Genomic DNA, 26,911 nt, shown 5'->3' on the forward strand with positions numbered 1-26,911 from the left:
TTCAAAAATGAACACCCATCTTTGCTGTATTGAAAGGGTCGCGTGTAAGCTATGGGACGTATATTGCATTTGTCTATTTGTAGGACCATGTTTCTCAAGTGGTGGGTCCCGACCCAAAAGTGGATCGCAAGCTGGTGTAGGTCATGTTGATTCATAAAAGCATCTTAATACATATGTTTTGTTATTTAAAAGCAAGCTCAGAAACGTATGAATGCAAAAAGCATCTTTGTAAACCACTCTGATCTGTTGTAATGTGTAGGCCTGTAACTATGTAAACCGAACATTTAACTTACTTGACTGTAAAGAATGACTTTGTATTCTAGCTAACCAACAGCGCAAAGACACCAAAGCTGACTAGATGTAAAAAAAAAAATATATATATATATATACATATCTGGCTACTACAGTACAGCACTATCTGGTGGCTGGACGAATTGTCAAGTAGTGTTGGGCGTGTGCTCTATGGGAGGTGCAGGTAGAGGCTTGGGGGGTCCCTGTGTGTACATGTGAGCGTTGAAGTGTGGGGTGCTATCTGTGTTACTGAGTAGCTATATGATTCCTTTAATCTTGTGTGCGGAATTGACCGGTGAACCTTTGCTGTGTGCCGTTTGCTGTGTGCCCCCTTGCCGTGTGGTTTTTCACCCTAGTACAAAGACCCTAGCCTACCGAGTGCCCAATATTGGCCTGTGCCCTTCATTAAATCTGTTCCAGGGGTAGTTTTATGAATTCCAAATAAAAGTATTTTCTTAACAACAAAAAAACCCTCCTGTCTCTGTTGTGGTGTGTCCTGGGATTTGTTGCCTAGTGGGTTTGCTTGTCTGTTCGGCAACATATATTTTTATTGTTTTTGTTTTAAACGTTTCAACTGCACTGAGCTACTGAGTCTGAGAGCTGCTAACTCAATGTTGTTGTACTTGTGCAATGACAAATAAATATATTCTATTCTATCCAGTCTTTCGTCCAGCTTTACACCCCCCCCCCACCACCTACGGTCTTCTTCTGACAACCATTTGGTGGTCCCACCTCTCAAGAGCGCCCGCTCCCAACCCAAGCTCTTGTCCTGTCTGGCCACCCAATGGTGGAATCCACTCCCCACCTCCATCAGAGATATTGACTGTCTCTCCCCCTTCAAGAAAAGGCTAAAGATGCACTTGTTCCGGGAGTACAAGGGTACTTAAGAAAGATTTGTTTGATCAGATGTTAGTTTATTTCCTCCAGGAACACAATAACACTTATTGAGGGACTTGTTGCACTTGTTGGTTGTAACTGATTTATCTACTTGTACTCGCTGTGAATTATATTATTTTTAGTGCTGTCAAACTATTAAAATATTTAATCCTGATTAATCGCATTAATGTCATATAAATCAAATATAATTTCGACTGATGGTTTTTCAAACCTAATTGGGTTCCAGATTACATCACTGTAACATACCATAAACAATTTCACCTTGGTATGTCAAAAATATGATTGAATACAGCATTTTACACTATGGCCAAATCTAACAATGCTTGCAACAGGAAAAACTGCTTATTTTTATTATACAGTAACTGACCGAAGGAATTGCCAACACTGAGAATAGCTCACTGGGCTGAGACAGTGCACTGCAATGTGCATGGTCACAGGTTCAAATTCAACCACAGCCTTTGGGCCTGTCATGATACTGATTATCGGTTTAGTTAAACAGGATGGCATCATTCTGAAGTACCATGCATGCCCGCGGGAACTAGGGTGCTGCAACACCCCGACAGCACAAGAATTTAAAATGATATGACTTGAAAATCCACCACTGCGGCTGCACGGAACAGCCCCGCAGTAGAGGACTGGCCATCGAGAGCACCGGGAGAAGAATAACGATGGAAAACCAGACTAAGAAACGTAAGGGTGGGGCTGAACAATTAAGAGACAAAAAGACATCACCTTCACTAGACAAGGTTTTAACAATTGAAAACCGGTTATGTTTATTTTACATAAAGCTCAACTATGTTGCTGCTCAAATAAAGGCCCAAATATTTGCGCACTCGCATTAACTATCGAAATCCCGAACTAGCATCACATCAAACACAGAATGTGCATGCATTAGCAGGGCGTGTTGTAACTTTAAGTGTATGGTTTACATTAGACTTTCAATTGGTTGTTTTATTTGTGCTGCTGTTTAATAATGCAGTAAGTTGAATGCGTAGGTGGGTGACTGCGTTTCCCATGGTGCACAGGGAGTTGCATTTCCGGTGACGTAAAAGAGAGATTCTGCAAGTAAAAGTATTTTCAGTTTGTACCCAGTTGTGGACCTCCATTTATTCCTGCTGGCTAGTTAGATTGAATACAACAGGGCGGTTGTGGTGGCGTATACGGGGGCCCGTTCTGGTGGGCCGGTCTGGATCAAAGTCCAGGGCCTATTTTTACTCCAAGTCCGTCCCTGCTGTCCGGCAACATTAAGCCCCCCCCCCCCCCAGCACCCCCTGATAAAATATGTTCCTGCGGCTATGCTACCATGCGCTATTTCACCTTTCAATGTCAAAAGATGACTGAATTACAGCTGCTTGAACTTTGTCCCAAAGCTAATACTCTGCCCTATCTATTCATAACATCTCAACAATTGATGTGTAGCAGAGAAGACAGAGAGACTGACTTGCAACCTCATGCTCTAGAGTTCGATTCTCCATTCAGCCTGTTGTTGTTGGCAAAACATGAAGTAATTTTGGTCTCTTGTTGTCCAACTCTTGATCTTCTACAATGTACATTTTTATAATATTTTGCCATTTTGCGGAGGAACCCGCATTGCTGCTTGCAGCCATATTTAGGGTTTCTCTTGTCTGCTAAATGGCTCAATAGCTCAAAAACTCCACAACCCGATTTTTTCCAATTTGGCCCAATGATACAACAGGTCACTCAGTACCCCCAGACGGCTAGTGGCCCATGTACGCCCATAGGTGGCGCTATACAACACACCCAAAGTCTACATGATTTCCCCAGCGCCCCATTAGTCCAAAATGCCTGTAAATTAGTAGACATGCCTTATTTCCCGTGGGGAACAAAAAAGCCTCAAGGACCCATATTGTCAGACTTGTGAATTTGCTTGTACGTCCAAATTTGGTACAACCTTCAAAACCCTTCTCCTCATGAACTCTAGATCCAATCGACTTGAAATTTGTTACAGATTTGTAGAATACATGTCTTTCTATAGTGTCAAATTGAATAAGGAATGCAATACAAAATGGCTGAAAAAAGGTATTTATGTAAATGCACACATTGCCACATTATCTTTGTGTTAATAAATCAAATAATTTTGACTGATTGTTTTTCAAACGTAATAGGGTTCAAGACGACATCACTCTGAAGTACCATAAACAATTTCACCTTGATATGTCAATTTATGATTGAATTCAATTGAATGGCTCCACAGCACGCGCACACGCATCCTGCCCCTTGACACACGAGCGAGCTTGGCGAGACACACAGACATGCTTTCTGGAAATTGTGTGCTGACCAAGCCCCCCACCCTCGGTTTGTAGCTCCTGTTTCATTTTGCTTCCAATCGCAGCTCGCCATTACGAATATATATTATTTTTCGGCAGCCATTGTTGTTTTCAACTAGAGTCGCCTGATAGCCGTGTTGGAGGCAGCCACGTTCGGTAAGTCCTATTATTACACATTTTAAGATAGAATCTATAATTGGGTTTGTGAAAGTACACTTCTTGAATTATGGTGAAGGTTTGAGCACTTTGAGACCTTCAGATCGTGAGTTTGAAGTGACGGAAAACTGAACTCGAAAAGTAGCTAACTTTTCCCCTTTGTGTTTATAATTAGTTAATCATTTTGCATCTCGGCAAATATTTCACCAAGAAAGTGGAGGGGGGTAGCCTTTAGGGGAATTAGCAATTCCCCACAGACAGGTCGGCTCAGAATTTTGATTTGGGTCATGAAAGTCTTTGTAATAAGCCTATGCCCCAGGGAGACCGCATAGGCTAAGGCGGCAGCCATGTTTTGGTCGCGTCATGTTCATAAGTTCACCATATTACAGTTCGGTCTACACCAAAAATGAGGAGGGCAGCCTTTAGGAGATGTGGGAATTTTGCTTTTAGCCAGATGTTCCGATTATTTTTGTGATTTGTGGAAAACTTGCAAGTGGAGTGATACTGCGTCCCGGGGGTACATTGTTTTGACGTTAGCCTCAGAGTCAGACTCGGCTCGCTCACTCACTGGCAGTGTGTAAACAATTTTGTATTTCACTCAATTCTACTCCAAAAACGTTAAGGAGGACTTCTTTTTGTAGACAAGAGCCTGCTGAAGATAGCCAGTATATATGATTTTTCAAAGCAAACCTGTTTCATTCATCATTTGCCTGAGAAAGCGACCTACCGTAGCCAGGCTGGTTTTGCCAATTTCACCAGGTCAAACTACTCAAAGTTCTCTGACAGTCAGAATCAGAGTTGGGTGTAAGGCGTTACAATGTAAGGCGTTACAGTAGTCAGACTACTTTTGTGAGGTAACAAGTAACTTAACGCGTTACTTATTTAATTGAATGAATCCGTTACTAGTTTCTTGTTCAAAAAAGTAATGCGCTACTCAAGTTAGTCTTTTGGTCGCGAGCCCTCAGCATGTGGCTAAAAGTCTAGGAAAGTTGAGGTTACTTTTCGCTAACCTAGGTACCTACAAAAATGCTAGACAAGTGGGTTCCCCTTTGTTCATTTGGTGAGCAGTCTCACGAGCCCAACTTACCTGGCGTCATGGAGCCGACCAGCTAAATAGTTATTTAAGACTTGCATGTACAGTAGGCCAAATGTCACATTAAATTATTTTAACTCAAGCTTGTGTGATGCGTCGCTGTATCGTTGCAGCGGTTTTAGGATTATATTCCAGTAAGTAAAGTCTGGTTCAGCCCATATAAGTGAAGTGAACAAAATTATTTGTTGATTAAAGAGTTTCTTGATTCAAGAACTTCATGAAAATATTGCATGTCATTATGGCGGATTATTACCTTGATCCGTATTGCTGTACAATGAGGATTGATCATGTTATATCCGACTGACACTGACTATTCAGTCAAATATGTGCTATTGCTGAGGTCAAAAAATCTTCTGGGCATCAGAGTGACCAAGGTGAATTGTCTTAGAAATAAAAGACTTCTTAATGTAACGCAAAAGTAACTTAACGCCTTACTCTCTACAGCAAGTAACTAAGTAACGAAACTAGTTACTTTACAAGAAATGTAACTAGTAACTGACAACAGCTCTCCACTGGTGTCCACCAGGGCTCTGTACTTGGACCCCTCCTCTTCTCTCTGTACACCACCTCACTTGGACTAATCATCACCTCCCATGGCTTCTCCTACCACTGCTATGCTGACAACACGCAGCTGTACCTGTCATTCCCCCTCAATCACCCTGGGATCTGCGACGGTGACCCCTTCATCCTTTGCCAGGAACCTTGGGGTCACCATGGATAACAAGCTCTCCCTCACGGCCCACATTGCTGCAGTCTCCCGGTCATGTAGATTCACCCTCTACAACATCTGAAAGATCAGGAAATACCTGTCTGAGCACTCCACCAAGGTGCTAGTCCAAGCACTTGTCCTCTCCAAGTTGGACTACTGCTGCTCGCTGGTCTCCCAGCATGCGCAACCCGCCTTCTTCAGAGGATTCAGAACGCAGCGGCCCGTCTGGTCTACAATCTACCCAGACGCTCCCATGTTACCCCGCTCCTCATCTCTCTCCACTGGCTACCCATCACGGCCAGTATCAGATTCAAAACCCTGGTAATGACCTTCCGAGCAGTGAACAGGACTGCACCCGACTACATCAAGTCTCTCCTGCAGCCTTACACCCCCACCCGTCACCTACGGTCTTCTTCAGACAACCGCCTGGTGGTCCCACTGCTCAAGACCACCCGGTCTCAACACAAGCTCTTCTCCTGTCTGGCCCCACAGTGGTGGAATCAACTCCCCACCTCCATCAGAGACACTAACTGTCTCTCCACCTTCAAGGAAAGGCTCAAGACGCACTTGTTCCGGGAGTACAATGGTACTTAGGAATGGTTTGCCAATGTTAGTTTCCTCAAGAGTCACAATGACTCTTGCTTAGAGACTTGTTGCTCCTTTGGTTAGTGGAAACTGAGTTACATTTTTGTACTCGCTGTGATATATTGTTTATATCGTTGCTTGTTTTTCCACAGGTACACTTGCACTTATAGCGGTTCATAAAGCAATATAGTACGAGTGGGGTTGTTGAGGAATATACCACGGGTGGTGTTCGGCCGTAGCCACGAGGCCGGAGGCCGAGTGGCGTAGGCAACAACACCCGTGGTATATTCCTCAACAACCCCACGAGCACGAGTACTATATTGCTTTTATAAAACAATTTTATAGTCAACAAATTAAGATCTAAATACAGCTATTGATTAAATAAAATGTGTATTTTGCCATTGTTCCTCCGCAGCGAAAAAATAGTTCCGGTGTTAACGTCAGCTGAGCTATTAGCCCGAAAGCTAACGTTATGCCTAGCAAGATTCAAAGGCAATAACATTGTGTACAGTTGACAAACAGTAAATATTATTTTACATTATGTTTGACAGGAAGATTTGCTAGCTAACCAGCCATGTCACTACCCCAAAATCAATATCAAGATTTTCACGAACAAAGTATCGGCCATACTAGTACTAGGCTACAGTACGGCCGCAGCCTGTGGAGCTAGTTGAATAGCAAATTGATGTGAGATGACCGCATCAAAGTGGACATTTTCTCCAAACTGTAATTATAATTTGACAGTATGTTTAACGACAAGACTAGCCAGCTATCGAGCCATGTCATTGTCCCCAAATAAAATCTAGATTCTTAAGCAGAAAATAATTGGCCATGTGTAGAGTTGCTGCTACTGCTGTCGTGTCGGCCGCAGACCATGAAGTAGATTGACTAGCGAGGTCAATTAGAGAACGGGATGTGAGATGAGCGGTTACGTGACACTGACACAGTACATTCTGAAAAGAAACATTTTTCAAATACGTTATAATAAATATTGAAGTCAGTCATTGTTGTAAGTACAAGTTAGCTTGTTAAAGTCTTTCAAATTGTAAATGGAGGCTTTGACTCGTCCCCGTTGTTATGGTTACTTATTTGTATCAACGCGAATGTTTCATCGCAGAGTGATTTTTTATTGGAGTGAAAAGTCAGAGTGGGTTGTTGTCAGATAATTCAACTCATGGAACGTCTCTCGTCCAATCAGAAACAGCTATTTAAGTCGAAAAAACCCAATTGTTTTATAATGTTGTTTAATTGTAACTTGTTTAATGGTTCTTCCCTTTGGCAATTATTTTGGTTGTTCACAATATGTGCTTCATGTTTTGGCTACTCGCAATGTTTTGGGGCTATCTTGTTATTATCAGTGACCTATGCACTTTGTAAAGCTCTCTCTTGGAAGTCGCTTTGGATAAAAGCGTCTGCTAAATGAATACAAAGTAACGTTACCCAACTCTGGTTAGAATCACTGTTTACAGGCAAAGGTCGAGCTGGTCTTTGGTCAGATGTGTATATTGACCAGTTTAGAGCTAAATACAGTTGCCAGAGCCTGGAATCAAACCCCTGTTTTGAGTGACTTTGCATGAGGCTCCATCAGGTCAACACATTTGGATTAAAGTTTGAACTAGTGCCACTGCATTTCGAAGTCAAAACTGAAGTCTGTATCAAGTGTAGATGCGAAAAGCTTTATTTTTTATACTAATATGGACCCTTTCTTCACTTTTACAGATCGGGAGGGTCATGGAGAGGCCTGCTCAACAGAGCATGCTGAGAGCAACAACAGAGGATGCTGAGTGTAACAGAGGATGCAAAAGATGTTGAGAGAAACACAGACCCCTTGCTGGACTTTCCCTCTCTTGCTTGACGGCTTCTCTTCAGCCCTGACCCCAAGACAGCTTCATCTAGCTGGCCTGCCCCTGCCTGCCAGCCCTCCAGAGACAGACAGTCACCCCACAGACTACTGTGTCTACTGGCACTGCAGACTTCAGGCTTTTTTGAAGACATTGATGAAAAAGGACAAAGCAAAAAATGTTACCTTGATGTCTAAATGTTTATTCTTTTCCATGTCCCAGCATGACAAGCTGCTGACTGAGTGTCTTAAGTGATGAAACCAGTTCAAGTGATAGACTTTTGACCTGAATCCAATGATTATTAATCTGAATAAAAACCACTCAAGAAAAGTACTGCTCCTTGGATGATTTGTGCTCCACATCAATACATCTCCACATTTGCCTTTGTTTCAGGCCTTTGCCTTTGGAATTGCTAGTTTCTGCTCCACCATTTCCACCATAGTGTAAGAATAAATATAATTTATTCATAATTATCATTTTGCATTACACACTTTTAGTCAATGTTCTTAAACTCAACCGATTGTTGTCATTTTACCATACTGTTCATATTGAACAGACATCAGTATTTATTTAAAGATTACTGTATATTTCCACTTTTGATTTGTATTTCCATAGTAAGTTTGGTCTTTAATTTCATTTGGAAGAGGTATTAAAAGGTCTTAAAAAGTCTTAAATTTAACTTGTTTATACCTGTAGACACGAGTAATTTGTCGTTCGTGAACGATTCGTTCATTTTGAACGATTCCTTATAAGGACTCGGGAGTAACGAGTCCTCTCAACGAGTGATTTGTTCATTTCCACGAGTCTTTGGATCATTTTTCACGTGACCTGCATAGGCTCTGTAGCTAGAGGAAACAAACGATTCGTTCATTTTGAACGAATCCTTATAAAGACTTGGGAGTAACGAGTCCTCTCTACGAGTGATTCGTTCATTTCCCGACTCGGTCTTTCTACGAGTCTTTGGATCATTTTTCACGTGACTTGCATAGGCTCTGTAGCTAGAGGAAACGAACGATTCGTTCATTTTGAACAAATCCTTATAAAGACTTGGGGGTAACGAGTCCTCTCAACGAGTGATTCGTTCATTTCCCGACCCGGTCTTTCTACGAGTCTTTGGATCCTTTTTTCACGTGACCCGCATTGTATTTTTTAGTAGAGGAAACAATTTCCTTATTCCCTTTCGCGTGGCCGCTGTTTTAGTAAGACGTGAAATGATATTCGCTCAAGTCATCATACTGACTGATTTTGTTATTTTCACTTTACATTTACACTTACAGTTTAGTGCAGTGTAATTGTTTGACGTGATAATTAAATGCTAGTGTGGTAATACATGACTAAATCATACAAACTCATGATACATTATTTTAATGCAGGAATTTCTCTTGAAATAGTATCTGCTGGTGTACGTCATGCACTAACCTACATGAGAATATGATACGTGATAACACCCCCCCCCCGTTGAAATGAACAAATTACTCAAAAAAAGATTCGTTCATTTTACTGAACAAGATTCAAAGAACCGAATCAGTAAAATGAACCGAACTTCCCATCACTAGTAGACACCCTTTGAAGCCCCCACTCCAGAGACAGTTGGTGACAGAGAAGTGCAGAAATTAAGTTAAACATAGTCATGGCTTAAGAGTAGAGTAAAAAAAAAGAGACTAAATGTGTAAATGGATGTTGAAACTCAGTTCTCTGAGTTGGTGCATGTCAGTTTAGGCAAAGGTAGTATTTTAAACCTCTAGGTTTAAAAGGAATCAGATATGATTGGAACTCTCTCTTATGCATTTATAGTTGGATTTGACATTTAATTCATTTAGCAAGTTGTTTAACTCAAACGACCATAACACAGTACATATGGTATACAAAGCTGCAGTCAGATTTGGCGAAATTGATATCTTGGATGTTATCTTTACATATAGATGGGGTATAGATGATGATGCGCACGCAGTTTCAAGGCAGAAAGACGCGTTCACTTTCACTGTACCCTACACTTTTAATGTTCCCACCATCCCCCCCTTTCTGAATAAAGTTTGACTGATCTGATTTGTTGATATCCGTTGCTATGAAAACCAGTTTTTGGGCTACTTCTAAACCTCATGTGGCCACCGCAGCATTTCTGCCTTGACGTGATCTGCGTTGAGAGAGAGGGAAACAGCATGGATGGGGATAGTGTGCGGGCAGATGTCTTTATATAGGGTGAAATGGAATAAGAAATGCAATACAAAATGGCTGAAAGAAGTGTATTTATGTAAATGTCCACATTGCCTCAATATCTGTGTGTCGATAAATTAAATATAATTTGGACTGATGGTTTTTCAAACCTGATTAGCTTCAAAATTACATCATTCTGAAGTACCATGCAAAATTTCACACAATTTTACTTTGAAATGTCAACCGTTTCTTAACATTTGTTCCAAAGCGCTGCCCTTTCTTTTCATAAAATCTCCAAAGTTGATGTGTAGCAGAGAGGATAGAGAGACTGACTTGTAACCTAATGCTCATAAGTTCAAATCCCCATCCAGGCTATTGTTGTTGGCCAAACATTAAGCAGTTTTGCTCTCGTTGTCCAACTCTCGATCTTCTACAATGTATATATTTATGATATTTAGCAATTTTGCAGAGGAAACCGCATTGCTGCTTGCAGCTATATATTGCGTTTATATTCTGAATTCTGTACTTAAAATTTAGGGGTACCAATAATAAATCACCATAGTTACATATCAATTAGCACTAACCTGCTCCAGAGCAGGCTAACGTAAGTGTAGCTGGATAAGCTTGCCACAGCCCCGGAAAAAAACATGGCAGCTCCCTTTTTGAGAAACCCAGTTGACCAAGGAGCTAGTTCGATTAGCTTTCCATATCAATAGAATTCTTTGCGATCGCCAAGATCCTTTATTTCACACGGATGAGTTCTTGTTTGAGCAATATCGATTCAGCCGACAAGGATTTTATTTGCAAGACCTTCTTGGGCCGTACATTGCAAATATCACACGCCGCAGCAAGCTGTATACTTTATTATGAACTTATGCTGCTGTACGTGAATATGTAACGCTATGTTTTAGGAAATGTCTTGTCTTATCTGTTGTGCCTGTGCTTTTTATAGGTTTCACTGTGGGAGAGTGGGAAACGTCATATGGATTCATTTTTCTGTCTTGACATAAAACATGTGAAGAAATTGACAATAAAGCTACTTGAAACTTTAACTGTGCTTCAGACTCTGCATAGCCCTAGGTTTTTAGGGTCAGGTACATTTTTATACAGGCGATGCAAAAAACATTGGCAAAGCCGCAGCATGCGTTGCTGAAAGAAAAGTGTACTTGGTGCTTAACCAGCTGATGAATCAAGTCATCATATTCCCTGGTCATGTCCCAGTCAATGAAATCAAAGAGGTATTTACACATAGAACTACATGCAGTAATGAAGTGGAGAAAAAAAGGTGCCAGTACTCTCTTGCATTGGCAAATCATTATGAAATTTGAGATTTCTACTGTGAAAAACAAAACTTGGATTGCTGGTACAACAACAATTTATTGTTAGCCTATTTATTAACAACATAAATGCATAGCCTTGGGAACATATTTTATAAGGGGGGTGGCTTAATGTTGCGGGGTGGCAGGGACGGACTGGGAGTAAAAATAGGCCCTGGACTTTTATCCAGACCAGCCCACCAGAACCGGCCCCCGTATAGCTACGCCACCGCCGCTGCCTGCTAATGCATGCACAGTCTGTGTTTGATGTGATGCTAGTTCGGGAGTTCGATACTTAAAGGCCAACTTTTTTGGCCTTTATTTGAGCGCAAAATAGTTTTTGAGCCTTGTGTAAAATAAAAATGGCTGTTTTTTAATTGGTAAAACCTTGTCTAGTAGGGATGGGCGTGGTTAATCGAATATCCGGATATCCTAAAGTAAGTTAGTATTCGAATACTTTTTTCGAATACTTATGAGCGTAGTTTGATTTAAAAAAATGTTTTATTGAAAAACCGTCGCGTCGTGTTGTGAATTCTAATAGTTGTGACGTTAGAAAATGATGAAAACCATCAAAAAAGGTAGGCTACGCCTGTGTTCTGCTGCGAGACTCCTTTCATTTCATTTGGCGCTACAAGAAGCATAGTGTCCTGGCTAAGCAGTACCTCGCAGCAACCTCAGTTCCTGCAGTCTTTTCTACGCCGGCCTGCTCGTAAATCGACTCCGTACTCGCCTCTCCCCTGAGCATGTTTACATGTTAATTCTCCTGAATAAAAATGCGGATGGCTAATGCAGTTGTGGCTTATTTATTTTCTTACCAGTAGCCATGTAGAGCTAGCGTAATCGGCTGTTTATGTTTGCATTGTGTGGTGGCGCACCGTATCCTATAGGATTCCGTTTCCAAGTTAATATGCAATATTTCTCCGTGTGTCTTTCGTTTTTATGGTGGATAGCCTACCCAATGTGTTTAATTTAGTCCAATGTAGCCTACTTTTTATTTCACATAATAATAGGCTAATCGCTTTTCCGCCAAATTAAGAGCCTAAGTCTGAAGACGCAGCGTTTTTTCAAGTTCATTGTCTTTTCGTCTAGTAATAAATTGATCTTTCATTTGTTTTCTTTATTCAACCCTTATTTAATCTAATAGTTTAACAGTCCCAATTATTGCCAGAATGTGTGGTGGTTCATGTGTTTACTGTATGCTTTGCGTCACGTCAGGCTAATTACATAACGGAACCACATTAACAAAATAGATTATCCGGATATTCGAAAATAATTTCGGATACTATTCGAATAGTGAAATCAGTTCAAATCTCCATCCCTATTGTCTAGTGAAAGTGATGTCTTTGTGATGATCTTTTCTATTTATTTTTCAGCCCCACCCTTACGTTCCTTATCTTCGTTTTCCATTGTTATTCTTCACCCGGTGTTCCCGATGGCCAGTCCGCTAATGCGGGGTTATTCCGCGGTGGTGGATTTTAAAGTAATATTTTAAATTCTCGTGCTGTCGAGGTTCCCACAGCCATACATAAATATATGTATTTATTTAAACAAGTTTGCAGCTCATGATTCGTAGCCTACCCGATGTTTCTGGTGGGACTTGGACCTCTGTTGACGTGTCTGGCTCTGGCACACGCGCTCTTTTAGTGCCTTTCTGAAGCCAGGCTAACATAATTACTTACAAATGAAAGTCGTTTAGTTTCTAGGTTTGAAAGCAGCAGTGAAAAGTATGTTTTACTCAGGCAGCAGTTGATGCTGTCTAGATAACTTTTTTTGAATCTAGCGTACCGGCAAGCAAGCTTAAGGGTAAAATGTAGAGGTGCTGGTACTGTGTACCAGTGAGTACCGGCCCACTTCGAGCACTGCCTACATGCATATACACATATTACATGATATAAACGCTTTCAGTACATATATCATCATAAGTGTCTATGAATTTGTGTCAATTAGATACTCTTTGGCCTTGTTTTAACTACTTATTCTTATTAGAGTTGAGATCATTATTTTTGCTAGTAATATCTCGTTCGATGATTCATTTCCATTAAGCCTACTGCCAGCAGGCACATTTAAATAAATGTGATCTGATTGATTGGTGTAATGAGGCACTTAAGATGACCCTATAAATTTTCCCAAAACGTAAGCTTATCAGCAATTATTTTGCCAAGCTGCCTGTCTTGCTCTGGCAGCGGTGGTGGTGTTTGACCAAGCCATGATAATATGCTTATTGTCTTTGTAGAGACTCATTATAATAGTTTGCTCGGATAGTGAGAATATCACCGATCTCTCTTTCATCTTTTCCGCCATCATCCCGTTAGAAAATCAAGGTTTTGGTGATCGACCTTTCCTGTCTTTTGAAGTAGGACGTGCACGTACCCTGATGAGTTTAGCCTGATTAAAATTAACCACATGTTTTGGATGCGGATCAGCCGCTGACGAACCAGTATTTGCTGTTCTCAATTAGCTCGCTAATGTTAATGGAATAAAGGGACAATTGATTAACTTATCTTCAACCCTTACGACGAATGAGGCCCTGCAAAATATGAACTTTGCCCCCAGTCCTCGAGATAATCCTGGGAAACTCGCTGCCCTTAAATCCCATTCTAATACGCAGATACATACACAGACAGATACATACACACAGAGATTCCTGGCATTATTAGATAATGTCTGCTGGAATGTAAAAAAATATGTATTTAAATTATAATTTATTAAATAATACATTTATTTGTAAAGCAAGACAAAAAGTAAAAAGCACATTTAGGCTATTTAATTTATGCAATGGCAATTATTTATTTTTGTAATTTAGCTTTTTTTTGCTGAGAAACGTGTTTGGTATTCAGTAGGGCTGCAACAACAAATAGATTAAATAGATTAAAATGGATTATTAAAAGCGTTGGCAAAGAATTTCATAATCGATTTGTTGTGTCGCGCGATTATTAAGCCACTCAATAAGTCGCGGAGATGTTTGAGTATTTAAAAAAAAGTTTAGTTGAGGAGCAGAGCGGAGGTAGAGGAAAGACCATTGGAGAGACGTTGTTGAGTAACGTTGTTCTGAAACAAATGGCGGAGGCAGAGAAATTAGTACGACGTAAGTCATCCAAGGTGTGGGAGCATTTCACACTAAATACATCGAAAAAGTTTGTTAATTGACCGAGGTGAAGTTATTTTCATATTCGACATTCGTTTCACATTTGGAAGACGCTACTTTGCAGCGTCGCATAAGGGACCGGGTAAAAACTACCCATACCAGTTTGATAAATAATATTTGTATGAATATAAAACCTCAAACAGATACCAGAGTATCTTAGCAATGTCTGGTATACTTCAACAGCCTTAACTTTTTCAATTAATTTTCAAATAATATCTTTGAAAAAAGCTTAATCCTTGCAAATCTTAATTTTCAAAATTGTGTCAAAAAATCTTAAATATACACCCGATTATTCAAATAAAGTCTGGCCTACTTCCACAACCTTTCAATTTTCTGTTTGTGCACATTCTGAAGATTTTTTGCACTGTGAATTTGCACTGTCAGTTCTGTTTTTGCATGAAGGGTTTTTCATGCTTTTTTGTTTTTTGTTCGATTCATCGATTAATCGAAAAATAATCGACAGATTAATCGATTATTAAAAATAATCGTTAGTTGCAGCCCTAGTATTCAGTGTTAGGTATTTCATTTTATTTCGGCCGATAATTTTCATTTAAGGGCATCCCTAACCCCAACTAATGTGGTAATTACTCAGACATGTTTTATCCACAGAACTTACCGATGTGTACTCCTTTCTAGTTCCTCTGACTCCTCTTCTGAGTCAGATAAGACTATACAGATAGGTTTCTTTTCTGACTGGACACACAAACTGGCTTCTGTGTTGCCACCTACGGAGAGCACAGACCAATCAGAAATAAACTCAAAGATTAACAGATTGACACGTCTAATATGTTTAATCAAACATGAAAATCAATACGCAGGTATACAATTCTAATTTATATGGTCCTCTTCAGATTTACAATAAAAGGTACAAAATGTACAAATATTGGCGCCTTAAGCACTGTAAAAATCCAACTTAGAAGGCATAATGCGCCACCAGTGAAAACCCTTACCCGCTGTATCACTTTGGATAAAGGCCGTCGGCTTCAGTTGTAAACTGCTGTTTACCTATAAAGAAAAAAAACTTCAAGCTTAATGACACAAAATAAACATACCTTTTCCTTTGTCAACACTGACAAAGGAACGTTCTAAATGGAAACTATTTTACTTTCAAAAAGAATGCAACTTCACCATACCCAGAACTTCACTCACACAGAAATGAGTTAACAACAAAAGGGATACTTATTAGGGCTGTCAACGAATATTCTAAATTCGAATATATATTTGAAGTGGTAAAAAAAAAATTGAATGTGAAAATTAATATTCAAATGTTTTAAAAAAACAACCGCAGCGACAGCGCCTCTGTCTGCTTTGCGGGTGGACGCGTGCCTGAGCGTCATTGCTGACAGTTGACTTGCATGGAAGATGGCAGTAAGTGCAGAACCCAGCTTGACCGCAGCAGAGAAAGTGATTGTAACCCCAAAAAATCTAAAGAGCGATGTCTGGAAATATTTCGGATTTTGGTCAGTTGATGGTTAACTTGTTGAGCCTACAGCTAAAGTAGTGTGTAAACTATGTAAGCTAGAGTTAGATTACTATTCAACAACTAGCAACTTGAGGCTACATCTCCATGTTTACCACAGCACAGCTCGCTCGGAGCGTTCAATGCTGGTTCTATACTGTAAAACTTTAATGTAATTAATATTTGTTTCAATCACTGAATGAAGCCTGCCATATTTGGGACAAGAATCGCGACCTTAAATTGCTCGCACACAGTGGCGGAACCAGACTTTTATATATGGGGTGGCCAAGGGGTGGCCAGGGATACTTCAGGGGGTCCACAGACCAAGACTGAAAATGTCTAAGCAGTGTAAATGTGATTCATATGATTGCTGATTAGAAGTAGAAATTGCAATTCACTTTAGCCTAAGTTCTTCAGTGTGGCCTAGTATGGTCCACTAGGGTTACTTTAATTAAATTCTACAAGTACTATGAATAGACTATGTCCACATCTGAATTGCAACTCATTTCTTTCTTACACACGCTGTATTTACAAACTGGAGAGACTTTTGTCCGTCTGTTTTCATGAATATATAATCTGGGTCTAACCAGGTTAGAGGTTGACCCTTTGATGAATCTTTTACATTAAAACATAACTATTAGTGTATACTCACACAAAAAATGCCACAGCCATCAAAACAAGAACATTCATGAATCAACCACCAACATTTTAAAGTGAGGCTTAATCGGGAAAAACAAACGTTTTTGTGTAGGCTTACATGTGTGGCCTACAAACACAAGCTAAACTTGGCATGTGACTGACTGCCTAGTATGCTCTGACCTGGTGCCTGTTGCTTCGGGGAGGGAGCTGCTCTGAGGTCTTGGGGTGGTGCAAGGACTGGGGTCTATTTCCATCTGATCCCATTTGCTCAGCTTTTTGAAGAAGTCTGCTATCTCACCCTTTCTTTTAATGTTTGAAGTGAACCCTAAGCAAAAACAACATGTAGGCCTACACATCCAATTACCCAAATTTGAGTCCAATCTCAATCTTAAACATATCCCCATTATCTTCAATCAACTCCCAGCCTTTAAGTTACTAGATCATGGCCTACTCTGAAATACGTATTTCAAAAAGGGATTATACAATAGCAAACAGGGTAGCTATCTGACTGCAGTGTTCATCTTTTGTAACGTTAATAGATTGATAAGGCATCTCATCAAGGAATCTTAGCAGTTAAAGTACAAACATAGTGTATACACTATAGCGACCCACACCGAAAGACTTGTCATATGTTAGGCTGTAAGTTGGTTGTTTACCAGTAATGTTCGCGTGGTCCGACATGCCAATAAACCTGCTGTCTGCTAATCACGGGAATGCCGAGAATGTTCGGATGCCGGGTATCCAGTGGTTGGCGAAGGGGCATGGAGTGTGGTTGGGCTGGGGGATGGAGCATTCGAAGTAAGGACCAGGTTTAGCGTCTGTTCTTTCTGTTACGTCTGGGTTTCACAAGAGACGGTCACTATTGTTTTGTGGGCTACCTTTCTTTTATTTAGCGTGGGCGAGGGCCAAACAGCTGTTTGGCTTACTAGTAGCCTGTGTACCGTTAGGTTAATAAACGTCAACTCGGGAACTTCATCTTATGCCTGGACGATTGTTCCTTTCTGACCTAGATAGTCAGGTCATCACAATAGATGTCAAATGGCTAAATGATACTGTTGTTGTTTTAAAAGTGTGCTATATAAATGAAAATTTAAAAAACGAAATAGAATCAACGACACCACAGTACGACAACTGTTATAGCTAACTCTACTAAGGTAGTGCTAAGTGCTAAACAAAAACAGAGATATTTCTCTTATCTGAATCTGTTACTGTATGGAACCAAATTGCCAATATGCATCTTTTTCTATGGCTCTGCGGCCCAGCAACTCAACTTTCATAACATTTTGTTCAGGAAGCCTCAACCCCAATGCTAAACCTTAAAGCGATAACTGTAATATGATGCTCTTGTCTTCCGTCGCTGGCGCTATATCAGACGTTGTGAATTTGTGACTGACTGGTGAACAGTAGAAATATCCTTGATTGAAAAAATCAAGCCAGATGTCAAAATAAACGCTTCTTTTGACAAGACAAATTAAATGTCAAATTATATAAGTAACAATTGAGGTGTTATTAAAAATGTTATTTGTTTGGGTGATTTCAGGTAATGTGGGACACTTTTTGGTAGAGGCTCCAGTAGACTTACAAAATAACTTAACTCGCCCCAGTGGTGTTTCTGTAAATCGTTTTAGGGCTTGGGAACATTTTCATGTTGGAATGAAATCGGAATACACAATATTTTAGAAGCTACACACTTTCAAACATATCATGACCCCCTCTCTCACTCAGGCACCATTTTCAGGTAATGTGGGACAGCTTGTCAGGTAAAGTGGGACAGTCATCGTCTGTCAGCCTAGTCTGCTAATATAATAATAATTAGTTTATATACAACAATGCTAGGTGCAAGGGTGTGGCAAGATTCATTTAGTTGTGGGGTTTGACTTATACAATAGGCATAAAGTGTAACTGATGTAAACCTTAGTGATCTGCAGTCTATGTGCTACCTAGATAGTCCCGCTGGGTTAGCATTTCGTTGGACTAGCGTTAGCGGTCATGCTTACAAGTCTGAAAGCGCTGGTTCAATGACATTGTAAGTTGTTATTTAGTTGGGAACTTAAGTGCAGTATGTTGCATTGGTATTAAACATTTGAGAACTGTCAAATTAAATTACTTTTATAGCATAAACACAGCATTACTATATGTCCCACTTTACCTGAAAAATGCTGTCCCACATTACCTGACATGATCAGGTAATGTGGGACAGTCACATAAAACGTTTTTTTTCTTTCTAACAAAGCATTATTTTACACATTTTTGTGTGTGTTTCAATCAGTGGTTAAACCCCTTCAATATGCTGCAATAGTTTTCATTGTAACTTCATTTAAATTCCTTTCCCAGCCTTATCATTGAGAAATATAATGTCATATGCCGCTGAACTTTCGATGCGTTTTTTCTGTATAGACCTCTTGTCAAGCCAGATCACGCCTACTCTGATGATGTCAGACAAATAAAAACCACTGCATAGTGACTAGAAGTGTTGTATTTACAAGTCAAGATCAGCTCTGGTGATTGGATAACGGTTTTCCACATGTTAAATCATCAAAATGCATAACTGTCCCACTTTACCTGATGTCCCACATTACCTGAACTCACCCTACATAAAACATTAACACAATGTCTGCAGAATGAAACACTTTCTGTCATGCAGCTTCATCCTAAGATCTCTACAGACCATGCAGCTAATTTAATGCTGAACGGGGGCTTATTACTTGAAAGAGGAATGATTTACATTACATTTACATTTAGTCATTTAGCAGACGCTCTTATCCAGAGCGACTTACAGTAAGTACAGGGACACTCCCCCCCAGGCAAGTCATTGTGGTGAAGTGCCTTGCCCAAGGACACAACATCATTTGGCACAGCGGGGAATCAATCCGGCAATCTTCTGATTACTGGCCAGACTCCCTCACCGCTCAGCCATTTGACTCCTCCTGTGTTGTCTCAGTTACACTCACGGCTTGGAAATACTGTGATTTGATAAAGTAGGCAAATGGCTAGTAGAAAATCATATTTCATAATAATTTCAGTCAGCTGCAAGACCCAGTGAAATGTTATATACAGCTAGCAAACTAACGTTAGCTAGCATTGCTAACGAAATTGGCTAACTCAAATTTGGTAGTCTATCCTCAGTATTTGCAAGCTGGCCAGTGCAAGTACATTTACATTTATTTATTTTGCAGACGCTTTTATCCAAAGCGACTTCCAAGAGAGAGCTTTACAAAAAGAGCATAGGTCACTGATCATAACAACGAGGTAGTCCCAAACATTGCAAGTAGCCAAAACATGAAGCATACATTGTGAAAAAGCTAAACAAGTGCCAAAAGGGAAGACCCATAAGAGCATGCAGTTATACAAGTTACAAATTAAAACAACATGAACGACAAAAGTTCAGGACTGTACCTGTAGAAGAACAATCAACAGTAAAATATTTCACAGCGAGTACAAGACTTAACTTAGTTATATCTAACCTAAAAGAGCAACGAGTCACTCAATAAGAGTCATTGTGATCATGGAGGAAAGTAACATGGTATTTTATTGTTCTCTAACATATATATTTATTATTTATTTTTCTCCTCCCCAAAGGATCAGTCAATATTTGGACTACAATGTTCGTCTTGGTCTCGATTGCGTTGCTTGTATTTTTATTTAGGTTGCGTTGCACGGTTTCGGAGGTTACAACGTTTTTGTGGCAAAAAAGTGCCTTTAGACGGGTACTCAGTGCTAGCTACATCACCACACCAGTACATGTTAGCAACGACGCATAGATTGATGTGCAGTTGCACAGCGAGTATCGTGCTGTGGTGTGCTAGCAGCACATTTAAGCAAATCAAGACTTGCATGTACAGTAAGTAATGTCACATTAAATAATGTATTTAAACTCAAGCTTGTGTGATGCGTTGCTGCCTTCAATGCCACAGCCTAAACTTTATGTCAAAAGAAACATTCTCATTTCTGGCGCTTTCAATCAATCCCCTCAGTGACGTTTGGCTAGCAACAGCAACTAGCTTGAAAATGTACTGCTAGGTATGGACTGTTTCATTTTCTTTCAGGACTACATATTTACTACCGCTCATTATTTATTTTTGATTTACCTTACGCGGGCCGGATTGGGAAAGCCCGTGGGCCGGTTGTGGCCCGCGGGCCGTACAATTCCCAGGTCTGCCATAACTGATTCTCTGGTGCTCAGGTCGTAATTTCAATCCCACAGCACGGAGCAGTGTAGGCCAATAGGATTATGTGGACCACAGCCAATCAGAGGCAAAGACAGGAGTCAGATGGCTGAGCGGTGAGGGAGTCGGGCTAGTAATCAGAAGGTAGCCAGATCAATGCCCTGCCAACTGACGTTGTGTCCTTGGCACTTCACCCTACTTGCCTCGGGGGCAATATCCCTGTACTTTAAGTCGCTCTGGATAGATAAGAGCGTCTGCTAAATGACTAAATGTAAATGTAAACGTAAAGACCCGCCCCATCTCTATCTCTGATTAGTTTAGACCACAATATGATCTAACCATGTGTGAGTTCCATCAAAGCGGAAACAAAGCTTTGTTCCTGGAGAGGCAGCGGATGCGAGGAGGTTAGGTGCACTGGTCCTAGGAAAGCTTTTAGTCGCACCCGTGCAAATTTTGATCGCACTCTAGAGCCCTGCATAGTTATGGCAAAAACGTAAGGGTGTTTTGTGCAACCGGCCCCCAACTCCAACTTTTTTTTACTAGGAGCACTGTAGACCTGGCCTGATGTTGTCATACTCATAATTCTAGTCAGAATATGAGTCTGAAAACTCTCCGTTGGGCTGTGACTACGGGGCGTGTTTCAACCAAACTCGTAAAACAAATGCCTCTACGCTCATTTGGATAGACCTACAACCTATCAGAGCAACGTAATATGTTGTTTGTTGAAAACAAATTCAACTCAAGGGCTCTTTTGTGACGTTGTTGATTACGTTACTGTTGATCATCTGTCCATCATCGTATAAAGCCCGCCCTGGCAATTTCATTGGTCCGCCCAGATCCTGGTTTTATGTAGTTGTTCCCAATACGAGACCCTCCAGACCCAACTTCCCGACCACATTTTTTTGTCGGCGGGGAGAAGTTGGGCTGGCAGCCAGGCTACTGTAGACCCTAATTGATCATTCTAGGGGCACAGGCAAAATATTTTGCGGGCACAGGCAGAATATTTAGGGGCGTACACCTTAAATCAACCCGCAACACAATTTTTTACATTTTCCCCCATTTTAACACAAGAAGCTGGGAAGGGTCATTTGGGCCCAGTGAAGAGAAAATATTTTTTATCTTCGATCAAATTCCAGATCCCTGCTTGCTTGACTTTTCCTGGATATGTGTTTTATCACCCAGTATTTTTACATTTTCAAAATCACAATGGGAAAAGCGAATTTAAGGATATTTCACTCCTGTTTACTGTTAAATTTTCTTTCATGCATTCCAAGGCTGTGATTCTCTTTTCTATCAGCAGATGTCGCAAGGGGTCCCATATATGAGTCTTCTGTTATTCAGACAAAGGCTGAATCCCAATACTCCCCCTTATCCCTTCCCCCTAGCCCTTAGTGTACCCCAAGCCCTTGGCCCTCGAAACTGAGGGGTAAGGGCTACATAGCCCTAAGAAATGGGATGCCACTTGGTTCGGGTACGTCATCTAGCACGTATCGATATCTCCAAAGTAAGTAGTGTTATGCACTGATATTAAACGAAATTCGCTGCTAATGGAGTTTACTTAAAACTGTAGACATGCTAGTCAAAGAAATGCGGGACTGTTGTGCAATTCAGCACTGTAACATTAGTGTACCAAAATAGCGATTTTTAGAAACGTTTCAATTAGGAAAATGGTTGCAAATATATATGTTCAGGACTGTGTATAACACAAAACATTTTATCAATCAATTAAGAACGAAAATATTACATTTATCGGACTCTCTGGATGATCTGGCCGATATAGCCCTAGGTTTCAAGTAAGCTCCCGATCTTACTTGGTTTTAAGGGGTGTATACCCCTTAGTCTTAGACCTACCCCTAGCTCAAAAAGAGTATTGGGACACCACTAGCTCTCACGGGAACGCGCAAAACTAAGGGGAAGGAGTAAGGGGAAGAGGTAAGGGAGAGTATTGGGATTCGGCCAAAGTTTCATGGTTTCCCGCAGCACTTTGCAGTTAAGGTGGCTGCCTTAACCACACACGCCTGCCGCCTTGACTTCATGGTCAAAATGTTATAATTATCGAAATATCGCTAATAAAATTAGCGATATTTACTGTGTTTCTGGCAGATTTCTCCACCAGCAATCTCCCTTTCATTCGAACGGCAGTCTGCCTTCTCTAGAGACTTTATTTTTGGGAGAAGAACCCCCCCCCGGTCCATCAGCAAATCTCACCCTGTCACCTTGACCAACACATTTTCTGAGGGAAACCCTGAGTTTAATATATAGTGTGTAAATGTGCAAAATGATAAGAATTTAACTATTTGAAGTGCATTTGTTTCACATACATTTGTCTGTAGACAATGCTATAAGCGCAATTCTTATGTCCGATTATTTTAGAGCGGCAACAATAACTAACAATAGTAGATATAGGCAGATAATCATGTTTTGTAAAGCAGATAAACTTAACAAATGCAGTTCTGAATGTATTAAAACAGGTCAAACAAATCATTAGACAATGAAATCACCAATGACAATTGACAATCTATGTATGTAAGGCAAATTAATTAATCAATAAATTGGACTGAAGCTTGTGTGTTTACACACACGAAACAGTGCAAAAACTCAATGCTAGTTTCTAATTAGGCTACTGCTCATCGCTCGTGGAGCTTATGACTGTCGTGTTTTGCTAGCGGGTTCGCTAACAGAGAAATTGCATCAACCTTTGTTTTCATCGAACCAAACCAAACCAGCGGCAGATGTTCAGGGAACCAAACTTGTGATCTCTGCCAGACATGTAAGCAACATGTAAGCTCTGTGGAAAATGCAGTAAGAATGCACCAAAGACATGCTTGGAATTTTGACAGGAACATAACTTGAGTTGATTATGTTGAAGGGAAATTTACTTGAGACCAAATCTATTGATTCGCAAGGCAGTCTTTAGGAGGGGGGATGGGATAACCTACTTACCAGACACAGCCTGAAATAGTGTAGGAAATAACAGCAATATTTTGGGGGAATCGTTCAAATGGTGATACAAGCGTGAAATTGGGTACAAATCATCTTTGACAGTCCCTCTTCGATTTAGGAATTGGGGCCACTCGAAAATCCAAAATTTCCGCCATTTATTTCAAAATGGCCACCACGGTTAGACTGATTTTGCATTTCAGCATAATCTTTGCGTATACTTAATAGATGTCAATAATATCAGACTCCCATAGTATGTTTTTGAACATTTTCAAACAGGAGTTACCAGTTATAACCATCTGAAACATTTATAAAACATTTTATAGGCTAACTTTGTTATAGGTCACGGGGAAAACTATGTGAAGTTTAGGGTTAATAAGAGGGATAGAGAGAGGTATTTGGGGGATATATAGTATAGGACAACAGTAAAAATAGTAGCTCGATTTGTGGCTAGTTGCTTTTTTTTGCACTGTGGCATGCAACATTTCAAACCCAAACCTCAATAGTCGCTAGATTTGTTAGCTAGTCACTTTTCAGACATCGAAAAAGACTACAATGAACGAACAATTTGATGGCTGTCTGGTACTATATAAGGAGTAGCACTACCCTCTGTTCTCATTCCATATACAAACCAACCTTCAAGCTATGTGTAGAGGACAGTTAAAATGATTAACTGAAAAGTTAAAAGGTTGATTCACCGTTTACCAGCTCAAAAGGTGTCGATATGTTGGCCTAAAGGGAACTAATCTATGGCATTTGCCAGAAATGTAAACAGAACACACTAAGGATGTGCGCTGAATGTTAACAAGGCTACTTGTGAATAGTGTTGCTTTCGTCTACAAAAATTATGACTAAATATTGTCGTCAACAAACCTTTATCACATGACGAAAACGAGATGAGACGCAACGTATGTGCTGGTCATGTGACAACTAAAATTAAATGTATAATGCAATATTGTTGACAAATAAAAACGAGACTAAATGTGGTTTACAAAATACAAACTATGCTAAAATTTACATTAATTATTACATTACATTAACTTATAACACTAGGCAGCAAAATTGCCAAGCAGAGCTAGAATAGCTAGCTATGCTAGCTACCATACTGTAGCTCACACCAGTTCAATTTAAGTGAAGAAAGGAGTTTGGTAACTAGAACAGAATATACAATTTAATAAAACATTTTATTATGCAATATGTCCAGTGAGAGGGTTAGTGAGTGGACCTGAAATTCCTGCCTAGCGTTGACAGCTAGCTGGGCGATAGGGGACCCCTTAATCTGCAATTCATTGTTGCTAGCTCTAATCTGATGTGCATTTAGAATCTAACAAGCTATATCTTACAAAAAACTTGAAGTTAAGCTGGCTATATAACATTTGGGTGACCAGACGTCCTCTTTTATCAGGACATGTCCTCTTTTCGAGACCTAAAAAATGCGTCCGGCAAGGATTCCAAAACTGTCCGGGATTTTGCCTCGTCGGAAATTTGTGTTTCTCTGGGTCTTTCACAAACTATTATGCCATTCATGTTCAGTGTTACAAAGCAAGTTAGCTGGTAAATTGATCAAATTACTGCATTATTTTTAAACTATTTTCAAAATCAGCTAAGTTGATTCTAAACACTGAACATTAATGGGGTTGAATGTTTGGGAATATTGGTCGCAAATGACACAACTATAGGTCACAAACTTCTGCTTTCTTCGATTAGACTACAATGGAAGTCTATGGAAGTGTCCAAACTTTCTTTTTATATGGCTCTCGGTCTACCTAGCTCTGACTACCAAGCCTTTTAATCAATGGCGTGCTTACATAGTCTACAATGTCCCAGTATTTTAAGAAAATATTAACTATAACTATATACATGTTTCTTAAAGTATTTGTTCTAGTTCTATCAGAGTGAAAGTTGCTAGTTGTCTAGCATTAACTTTTAAGTCAGTGGTGTTGTTAGACGTCAAACTGTACTGCGGCACAGGCCCTTATTCATATCCCTTCTTCCAAGCTTGTTGCGCACAATGCATTAGGTTATAGCAACTTCCCTCGTTTAACCCACTGTATAACAGTTCAGGGATGCATGTTTGGTATCAGCTTTGGTAAGGACATCTATAGTTAATGCAAGCTTTGTGTTTTCGGTTTGTTTAGATTGTAATGGGGCACAGCAGATTTATACTGGGCACATGCCCCTTTAAAAAGGGTCTAACGATACCCCTGTGTAAAGTTATGTTTAATAAACTAATACCATTTTTAAAAATAACACTGTGCTAAATCCACTGTGCTCCTAAATTTCTTGTGATTCTTGGTGAAAACATTAGCGTAGAGCCCTGATTAACAACATTAGCAACAACATTAGCAAGCCACAACTCTTTCTAGCATGTGTATTGACAGGTAGAGCCTAACATGTCAACTGTGTTATCGATGCCTTCAGAGAAAAAAAGAAGTGACCAGTAGTGATGTGTCATTCGTGAACGATTCGTTCATTTTGAACAAATCATTAGTATGACTCAGGAGTAACGAGTAGTCTCAGAGAGCATTCGTTCATTTTCTCGTGGCCGAGAAAGAAAAAAAAGAAAGTTAAAAACTAAACTATAACTATCACTTGTAAACTAATATAATTCACGTCTTACTAAACCTAGTCACGCGAAAGTGAACAAGGTAAACAAATCCTTTCTGTTTCCTCTTCTGAGCCTATGCAGGTCACGTGCAAAATTATCCAAAGACTCGTACCCGGCAGATGAACGAAACATTGATCCGAAGACACAGTTGGGAGGTTCATCTGCCGAGTACGAGTCTTTAAATCGTTTTTCACGTGACTTGCATAGGCTCAGTACTGGTAGGTAGCAAAAATAGAAACAATTCGTTCATTTTAACTGGGTCTTCGGACACGGACCGTTGGATCGTTTTTCACATGACCTGCATAGACTCAGTACAGGTAGCTAGCAAAAATAGAAACGATTCGTTCATTTTAACTGGGTCTTCGGATACGGACCTTTAGATCGTTTTTCACGTGACCTGCATAGCCTTAGCACTGGTAGCTAGCAAAAACAAACTAGTTGTTCATTTTGATTGGGTCTTCGGATACGGATCTTTGGATAATTTTTCATGTGACCTGCATAGGCTCCGAAGAGGGAACAGAAAGGATTTGTTTAGTTCACTTTCGCGTGACTAGGTTTAGTAAGACGTGAATGATATTCGTTCACAAGTAATAAGTACAGGTTTTGTTATTTTCACTTTTTTGT

At 40.1% G+C, this 26,911-nt stretch overlaps 1 protein-coding gene and 1 long non-coding RNA gene across 2 annotated transcripts in view; both read right to left on the reverse strand.

The window, feature by feature from the left end:
* Positions 1 to 26,911, reverse strand: part of nfatc2ip (nuclear factor of activated T cells 2 interacting protein) — a 68,134-nt gene that overhangs the window by 9,379 nt on the left and 31,844 nt on the right. Inside the window, exons 3-4 of the mRNA XM_084678908.1 lie at positions 15,426 to 15,480; positions 15,092 to 15,200 (exon numbers count right to left, since the gene is read on the reverse strand). Of these exons, the coding sequence (XP_084535034.1) occupies positions 15,092 to 15,200; positions 15,426 to 15,480 (164 nt within the window). The remainder of the gene's footprint in view (positions 1 to 15,091; positions 15,201 to 15,425; positions 15,481 to 26,911) is intronic.
* LOC146253720 (uncharacterized) lies at positions 16,759 to 17,931 on the reverse strand. The gene is made up of 3 exons (XR_014731952.1): positions 17,452 to 17,931; positions 17,230 to 17,350; positions 16,759 to 16,898 (listed from the first exon to the last, which is right to left on the reverse strand). It is a non-coding gene; the product is annotated as an uncharacterized LOC146253720 (long non-coding RNA).

The sequence above is a fragment of the Hypomesus nipponensis genome, chromosome 17 (genome assembly GCF_054491055.1).
Source record: "Hypomesus nipponensis isolate SF chromosome 17, ASM5449105v1, whole genome shotgun sequence".
NCBI lineage: Eukaryota > Metazoa > Chordata > Actinopteri > Osmeriformes > Osmeridae > Hypomesus > Hypomesus nipponensis.